At 42.5% G+C, this 8,879-nt stretch overlaps 1 protein-coding gene across 1 annotated transcript; it reads left to right on the forward strand.

Moving 5' to 3' along the window:
- Nucleotides 1–440: 440 nt before the first annotated feature.
- LOC129724520 (transcription factor Sp4-like) lies at nucleotides 441–4,749 on the forward strand. Its single transcript, XM_055679483.1, has 7 exons — nucleotides 441–1,191; nucleotides 1,249–1,483; nucleotides 1,543–2,020; nucleotides 2,094–2,175; nucleotides 2,231–3,609; nucleotides 3,675–3,807; nucleotides 3,864–4,749. The coding sequence occupies exons 1-7, from the start codon at nucleotides 1,051–1,053 to the stop codon at nucleotides 4,308–4,310; spliced, it is 2,895 nt and encodes a 964-aa protein (XP_055535458.1). The 5' UTR covers nucleotides 441–1,050; the 3' UTR covers nucleotides 4,311–4,749.
- The last annotated feature ends 4,130 nt before the right edge of the window (nucleotides 4,750–8,879 follow it).

The following is an 8,879-nucleotide window of genomic DNA, read 5'->3' on the forward strand; positions in this document are numbered from 1 at the left end:
ATAGGTTGATCTATTTATACCTACCAAATCCTGTAAAAACATAACCTCAAACTAGAAACTCATATCTCATATATTAGCAATTTCAAATGTATTTTCTTGACAGTAAGCGGTCTACTAGATGCTGCGGAAAGTTTCTAACCAGCCAAGAACATCCATTTTACGCAAATATCGCACGAAAAGCAGTCTCCTGTGTATATCAGCCTTGGCTAAAAATTAAATCTATCATCATTTTTCTAGTTCTGAAGTTCAAATCCAGAAGTCGCACGGTCGTTTTTAGTTTTTTGTTAAATCGCCAATAGATGAAGACGGTATATACACTGAACGATCTTCGGCAGTACGCGTTTAAATTTGGATTAACACCGCGAGGAATCCGCTGTAAACAAACACGATGCCACCGAACTGTCATTCTTGCAAATGTGTGCGTGATGCCGTGAAGTATGGCATAAGCGCGTTTGATGTTTGGAAGTTCAATGCAAAAGGAAAACAGCAGAAAAACGTCGTGAGCGCGTCTTGGGTGTCTGGTGTATAATCGTGAAAATTCGCTGGCTGTTTCGCGCTGACTGTACAAAATATCCCTAACACTGTAGTGAACATTTGCGTGAATATTAATAGTTGGCAGAAAAAATCAGTTTTATCAAAAAAATCGAACCAACAAAATAAGCCTGCAATGTGTTGATGGAGTGGGTGGTACAAGATAGTGCTCAAAAAGGGAAGAGGGTGCGCTTCTGAGGAGAGAAAAGAATCTTTCAAGAAAGGCAAAAACACCTTCATTGCGAGTGTTCAATAAAAACAAAGATTCATTTGAGCGCCAAAGGCTTAAGTTCAATAACAAACAGCTAATATTGAAAAAAAGTTGTGTTTGGATCGGCTTTGCAGTGTGTCGAGCGGACATTTTCGACTGACTTGCGTGTAAAAGCTGTCCTAAAAAATGCTGTTCCGCGTGTAAAAGGAAGGAGAATCCATGAAGAAATTTGAAATGTTGAGTTGAAATTGTACGCAGATTTTTTCGGCTAAGAGTTGTTTAATAATCATTGTCAGTAGTTGCTTACCATGGCGGGATATAAATGCGTCAATTTTGTCGACTTGTGCCGGCTGTGTGCCAGCAGCGGTGGAGGCAAAACAGGCATTTTTTCGGAGGAGGGCAAGCGAAAAAACATTCTGTCGAAAATAACTGAATATCTAAAAATAAGAGTAATGGAACAAGATTCGGCGAATACCTTTTTATGCTAACGAAAATGTATGTTTTAGGTGCATGAGAAGGATCGCTTACCAAAAAGTGTATGTTCTAAATGTCTAAAGCAACTGGACACTCAGGTTGAGTTTCGAGAGTCCGTTGTGAAGGCACAAGGAATGCTGGAAAGTTGCTTGAACTCGACTAAACTGCGTAATGGAGGCATGGTTTACATTAAAGACGACTCGATTCGGGAGCAACAAACACTTGCCGTTAAATCTGTCCCAAGTCCGAGTAAATCAGAACCTACAGGTAAAACATATTGCACGGAATTCTGGTACAGGAAATAATTTTGTTTGTTTTTATTTTAGTTTTTACTACGTCTTTACCAACAGTTCAAACACATCCTTTGCCAACGCAAGCTTCCCACATTAAGCTAGTCCCTGCTTCCGTTAGCGGTACGGCACAGCAAGTGACGGGATCCATGTCCAACGCATCTACCATGGCTACCCCAATCATCATTAACAGTTTACCGAGAGCATTTAACACCCAGCAAGCTTCTAGTGGCAACAATATTCCGGCAACGGCAACCATAATGGCTCCAAATGCTGACTTTCTCAGTAGTATTATTCAAGCAGTTGGAATTCAATCGGGTGAATCGCAAACATTGGTGCAACCAGCAAGTCAGCAGCAGTCACAAACATCCAATCAATCGCAACAGATGGCACAGTACACGATCACTCTGGATGGCCAAACGATCAAAACTAATCAGATTCACTACAAGATTCAGGATACGAATCAGACGTTTGTTTCTGCTGGAGCCAGCGGGGATGCGGAACAGCAGCCTGTGTAAGTTTTGAATATTGCCTAGAATATTTGATTGGAATCGATGTTCTAAAATGTTTTGTTTTCATATTTACAGAGCCAATCAGCAGATGGACGAATTTCTCAAGTTAAGAACACCGGTCAAGACGATGAAAAGAGAATTCGTTGAAAGGACGCCTGTGAGTTACTATACAAATATTTTAATGTAGTTGTAAAACGTGCCACTATTTTTAGCCTGAATCTTCATCGGCGAAGAAACCGAAGATCAGCGTTGTATTCAAATCACCGACGGCGACTCAATCGACAGTAACACCAACTAAGACATCTATTCAAACGACGCCCAGCTCGCCTATTGTCGTATCAAGCAGTCCAATAACCATCACTCCAGTGTCACCAGCGACAAGCCTTGGAAACTTTTCAACTGGCGCAGTGATCACAAGTACCCCTACCAGTAGCACTGTGGCTACCAGCAGTACTCCTTTGAAAACAGCATCTATCCCGCTGTTAGACGCTAGCAAGATGATGCAGGCCAATAAGTGCGTTGTTCCAATTATGTTGAAAACGGACAGTGGAGGAGAACAGATAGCTCTAGCACCGATTGCTAATGTTAGTGATATGAACAAAGGAGTTGTTCCCAGTGTACAGTACGTGCAAATGAAAATTCAACCAGGATCGGATGGCATGTTCCGACTAGCTCCTGTGCAGATGCCGCCAGCTCTTACACTTACTCCACAGGGCCTGCAACAGTTTGGTATACAACCGTTACAAACAGTGCAGGCACAACCATCGCAACATCAGATTCAAATTCAACCGCAAGGGCAACTGTCAATGCCAAGTGTTCAGGTGCCACTATCAAATTATCTCAGTCTAGTCGAAAAATCCTCTCAAGTACAGGCAGCAGTTGAGGCACAAGCTGCCCAGGCAAACCTTGTAATTTCAACTCAACACATCCAACAGCAACAGCAACAACAGCAGCAGCAACATCAACAACAACAGCAGCAATCACAGCCACAAGTTCAACAATCGCAGGTTCAAATAATACATCGACAAGCGGTCCAAACACAACCGACACAGCAACAACCACCTCCTGCTCAGCAAACTCAACACAAACCTCAGAAAGTTAACCCACCTGCTTCTACAACACAGCCATCGCAAATACCACAACAACAACATCAACAACCATGCCGAAGGCAACCCGATCGCGATGATCATTTAAATTCGTCCAGTGAGTCTACTGAGGGTTCGCAGACGGCGCAATCCATTGCGGCCACACAGCAGATGAAGGCCATCTCTGCCCTGTCCGTAAAGCAGGAATCGACTGAACACGGAAACAGTGCGTCCGGTAGTGGAATCAGTGGTACAATAGGGGTTAGCTTCACCTCATGCAATGTGTGCTCCAAATCGTTCAAACGGAAGGAGCACCTGATGCAACATCTTAAGTCACATGTAGGACTAAGACCGTTCAAGTGCGATGAGCCCGGCTGTCACAAATCGTTCAGCCGAAAGGAACACCTTATGAGACACATTGTTTCGCACACTGGCAAGAAGTTGTTCTCCTGTCCCGTGTGTCGGAAATATTTCTCGCGCAAGGATAATCTCAACAAGCATAAAAAGTTAGTCTTAGATTCTTCAAAGTCTGTTGATTGCAAGTTGAATTACCGCTTTTGGTTCTTTTTAGGACTCACCAGGAGAATAGTAATTCAGCACCGTTCCACTGTTCTATATGCAACAAGGGTTTCTTTATCAAAGGTCAATTCCTGAAGCACAAACAAATGCATGATTCTATGGCAGTGGGGTCGACTGAACAAAAGGTACAGAAGACATGACGCAGTTGCTAGTAACACAACTGATAACCGTTTCTTTCTAGGTTTTCAAAAAACTGCCAGCTAAAGAAAAGAGTGATACTGCACCAGCGCAATCTGTATCGCAACCGCAGCAGCAACCACTGCAACAACAGCAGCAACAGCAACCAGTTCAAGTTCAACAAACGCAGTTACCCATGCAGCAACAGCAGCTGCAGCAAGCTACCACCATCCAGCCACAGCAGATTTTCACAATTCCTGCACAACTCCAAAACAGTGGCAAGGGTCCAATCATCCACCAGCTGCAGATCGCCATGCCGAACAGTATTTCCAGCCATGTCCAGCAAACCCAGCAGGGTACCATACAGACTCTAGCCGGCCTAGGAGGTGGCACCAAGACGGCGACGGTTTACACCATTCCGTCGAATTTTGTCATTGACGGAGCGCAGTTTATTGGCACTTCTGCTGGCAGAGAACTGATGAGTAATATCAAAATCGAACAGATTACCTAGGAGCGAAAGGTACTGTGGATCAACTAGTAGGGTAATAGCCTGGGTTAAGAGCACTGTTGAAGTAATTTATTGCCATAGTAAGTTGTTTTAAGTTGTTGTTTTTAGTTCATTGCCATATTTGTGACAGGTGCATTTAGGTTACGCGTGCGTTAAGGGAGGATCGTGCATTTATGACCGAAGAGCTCAGGTTCATGTCGTCCTAGGAATCTGATAACACTGTAGCACACTGAAAGTAATCTGCATTTATCTGGTGTTGGGATCTGTATTTTTTTCAAATACTGAAATACCCAACGAATGCATGAAGTATACCTTGAATCTGAGCGCTTTATTTCAACTATCGTGCAAAAATATCTAAATTCAACTATCGTGCAAAAACTCCAACAGTTTTATATAATTCAACAAAGCCATAGTGTTAATAAAATTTTCATTATACAACTTACTGGAAAGGATTGCTATATATTATAGTTCTGACTTTTTTACTCTTTCGCTTTTAATTCTATTCAATAGGATTAGAAGTACATACAGCCAGTAAAGTTCAATACACAAAAATCATAACCTATTCCCGCCCTTCCACAGTATCGAGATAAAATGCGACACAAGCATGCAGTTGCCATGTACAGAATCGAGTGTGACTCGAACCATGTAATTATAGCTATCTGTTTGTTTTTTTTTTTTTTTGTGTTAGGTTAGTGTAGTCCACAACGGGCCGATACTGTCTCGTTTCATGATATTATAATGTTATATTTGTAACAATAGCTTATTGCGTTCGTCCGAATTGTGCAGTAAAATCGTTTGTTGAACGATAGCGAATGCTGTTCATTTGTCATCTCGAACATTCATTCGATGAGTGTTACCAAATCTATCACTTCTGATCTAGTTACATGTACGTTCTAGTTTTTTTTTCGCTATTAAATCATTGTATTCTTATGTATTGTGTGTTGAATAACCGTATGAATTGTAAATAAGTTATCAAAATATCACCTGATTAAATCTACCGAATGAAATTTGATTACGATTAATCAACTGCGTATATCACATTTTTCTGTTTTGTTCTTTTTTGTGTTCTAATAGCTCTGATAGAAAAAAGAAGTCAAACGAGAACTGAATGAATGAACAAATAGAGTTACTTAGTTTAAGTTTATGTAATGATATGTTATTTCTCAACAACTCGTTTGAATATTTTTAATAATTATTTTTAATGCCTGAATATATTTCATAAATCATTGCTTGTCGAATGGCAGCCTTCGCTTGGTAAACTCAGTTTTAGTGGGACTATTGCTTCAGCGCATTGTAATATTGCCGAATCCTTTATTTTGTAGAGCGGTGTCAATAGACGCAAAGGATGTTTTCTCGAAAGCTCCCTCAATATCAAGAAATCGAAACCCGCTGTCCCTTCATATTTAATTGCTTTTCGATCTTCGTCACCAAGCATAGTAGAGCGGTTTTCAGTAGATTTCAGGGGCGACTCCTCCATAGGTGCAACCTGTGCGTTGCACACGGAGACGCCAGACAAAAAATGAATTCCATGAATAAATTGCATTTTTTCGCGCACATGATTGTGGTTACTTCTCTAAACTGTGATCTTTAGAATTTGTAGTTGAACAGGCAGGACCCTACCCTGTCCGATGTCGAACATTATTGCCAGGTTAGGGATACCATCCGGTCCCGGTGCCTTGCTCACCTTTAGGGATTCGGCGATCACGATGAGTTCCTCATTCGTAACCCTTGCCTCCTCCTCAATCTCGACACGGCTGGCGTCGGGTCCGGTACTGTGAAATGGTATGTATGACGGTGTGCTAAAGCTTAAGCTCCCACCGGCAGCAGTGATTGTAGGCTTTGCGGACGATATAACTCTAGTGGTATACGGTGAGTCAGTCAGCGGGGTCGAGTTGAAAGCCGCGATATATACGCGTAGTTGAGGATTGGATGCCCTCAAGGGAGCTGGAGCTTGCGCATCATAAGATAGAGGTCATCATAGTGAACAACCGTAAATCTGTTCGTATATCAAATCGCTCGGTGGTATTTAGCAGCTGGCGGGAGCTGTTAGCTAGCGTGGCAACGTCCATACTCAGGTATGACGGACCCGTGTGGTCGAAAGCGTTGGGTACTTCTAGTTACCGCGGTAAACTGGAAGGTATCCAAAAGCTCATGTGACTGAGGGTAGTATGCGTGTATCGAACCGTATCATACGAGGCATTATGCGTCCTGGCTGAGGATGTAGAGTGCTTCGACCAACGTGACACGAGAGGTATACGGTCCATCAGAAGGTCAACGGGATAACAGCCGGATGGATGACACAGATATTGTCAGGCCATGGCTGCTTTAGGCAGTACCTGTAAAAGTTTGTGCACGCAGACTTACCTATGTGTCCACAATGTGTGGGCGCGGAAGAAACCGCTGAGTATGTGCTATTCGTTTGTCCTCGTTTCGCACAGGTATGGAGCGAAATGTTGACAGTGAGTGGGCCAGATACTATTCCGGAAAACATTGTGGGAAGGATGTGCGAAGACGAGAGCACCTGGAGAGCAGTCATTCCCTAATCGTTCTCACGCTGCAAGGTATCAATCGACGAAACAGCCATCAAAATGCCAGTGAAGGCTGACCTTGCTTTTCCGAAGTCAACCAATTCATTACATACTAAGGAGGTGCACTAAGCGCACTCGCCCTTCTCTCTGAAGCAATGCCTAACGGCAGTCCCAGGGAGATTCGGGTTCAAGAAAAATGGAGAAACGTTGACTGTGTGATGCGCGTGACGATGAGTGGCTTGTTGATGCCTCGGAAGTACTGCACAAGCGCTGTGACTTCAGATGGCGGTATGTCGTCTACATCCCCAAGGAAGTAAGCGAAGGCAACGACCATCTCTCGTGTGCCGTTAGTCGTTGGATCTTTCACCATAATGGCAACCGAATCCCGTTGGATGAATTCTGTAATGAGAACAAATTTAATATTTTTGTTTAACAGAATTGCAGTCCTAGGTTTTGACTGGTGGTTGCAATAGATCAACTTACCGTTTCTATTGGCTAAGCCGAGGATCCTGGTGTCGTGGACCCATGGGTCTTAGATCAGCGCGACGGATAGCTTTGGTGAATCCTTTTACATGGTAGAGACTCACCTGAAGTGTATGCTGCTCACGTTGTGGACGACGAGTCCTTCATTGGATTTTATAGCATCTTATAATAGATCATTTAAATGCACGTATATAATAAAAATGGGAATGCTACATACCTTGCTACCAATAATTATTCATTTAAGAAATAATTTTTAACTCAAAACATACGAATTTGTGGTTTTCATTTGCCAAGTAAGTGAGGATATATCAACAAACACGAATTGGACATAAGTCTGGACATCACGCGAATGAAGTCTCGACCTACATCCAACCCCTTGAACCATGCTTTCGTCGATACCTTAGGAAAAATGGAATGTAGCCACCGTCCCAGTTCATCTGAGTTCCATGATGATTGCCAGCTGTTGAGTGTTCTCTGACGCAAAATGCTATAAAATTCATCATAAGCAATTGGTCTTTCATAAATATCGCCATCAATAGCACCCACCTTAGCTAAAGCGTCAGCCTTTTCATTGCCCGGAATGGAACAATGAGAAGGGACCCACGCTAAGGTAACCCGGTAATTTTTATCTGTTAAAGCACTTAAAAACCGCCGTATTTTCCCCAGGAAATACGGGGTGTGCTTCACAGTCTTCATCGATCGCAGAGCCTCAATGGCACTGAGACTGTCTGTGAAGATAAAGTAGTGGTCTATGGGCAGGGTTTCGATGATCCCAAGAGAGTACTGAATAGCAGCAAGTTCTGCGACGTACACGGAAGCAGGAGCAACGAGTTTGTAGGAGGCGGTAAAATTTTCGTGAAAAACACCGAAGCCAGTGGACTCATCTAGATTAGATCCGTCAGCATAAAACATTTTATCACAACTCACATGTTTAAACTTATTTGAAAAAATCTTAGGGATCTCTTGTGGGCGCAATTGATCCGGGATACCAATAATGTCTTCTTTCATGGTGGTGTCGAAGAATATAGCATTGTTAGAAGTATCTAAAGGTGCGACATTGAAGGGAACGTATGAAGAAGGGTTAATATCTTGAGCCATGTAGTCAAAATATAAAGTCATAAATCTGGTTTGGGATTGAAGGTCGACCAACCAGCGCACAGTTTGACAGATATGTGTTACGTTTTTAGCAGTCATGAGTCGTATTTATAAAAACGCTCTGAGCAGCTCATGATATTCAGAGTCCAACCCATGGTATCATGAGTCCTAACTCATGATTCTATGAGTCCATGCGACAGCGATGTGTTACGCTTATAATAGCCATGAGTCACATTCTTGAAAACGCTTCTCATAGCTCATGATATTCGGGGTTGACATCATGATATCATGAGTCATGGGTCATGATTCTGTCGGAAAACAACATTCATGATTTCATGACCTGAAAGCTCATGAAAACGGGAAAATATTTTTACCCGTGTAACTTACGTGGAGTGGGTTAATAAATATTTGATAAAGCATAGTTTACAGTTCCAAGCGAAGTGAAAAATTTGACAAGTGAAAAAGC

The sequence above is a fragment of the Wyeomyia smithii genome, chromosome 2, assembly GCF_029784165.1.
Source record: "Wyeomyia smithii strain HCP4-BCI-WySm-NY-G18 chromosome 2, ASM2978416v1, whole genome shotgun sequence".
Classification (NCBI taxonomy): Eukaryota; Metazoa; Arthropoda; class Insecta; order Diptera; family Culicidae; genus Wyeomyia; species Wyeomyia smithii.

What these genes read in the sequence shown, in the direction of transcription:
- LOC129724520 (XM_055679483.1), top strand. Translation starts at nt 1,051, where the DNA reads ATGGCGGGATATAAATGCGTCAATTTTGTCGACTTGTGCCGGCTGTGT. An exon ending in CTGAATATCTAAAAATAAGA is followed by an intron (nt 1,192 to 1,248) that starts GTAATGGAACAA and finishes TGTATGTTTTAG; the next exon opens with GTGCATGAGAAGGATCGCTT. An exon ending in GATGCGGAACAGCAGCCTGT is followed by an intron (nt 2,021 to 2,093) that starts GTAAGTTTTGAA and finishes TCATATTTACAG; the next exon opens with AGCCAATCAGCAGATGGACG.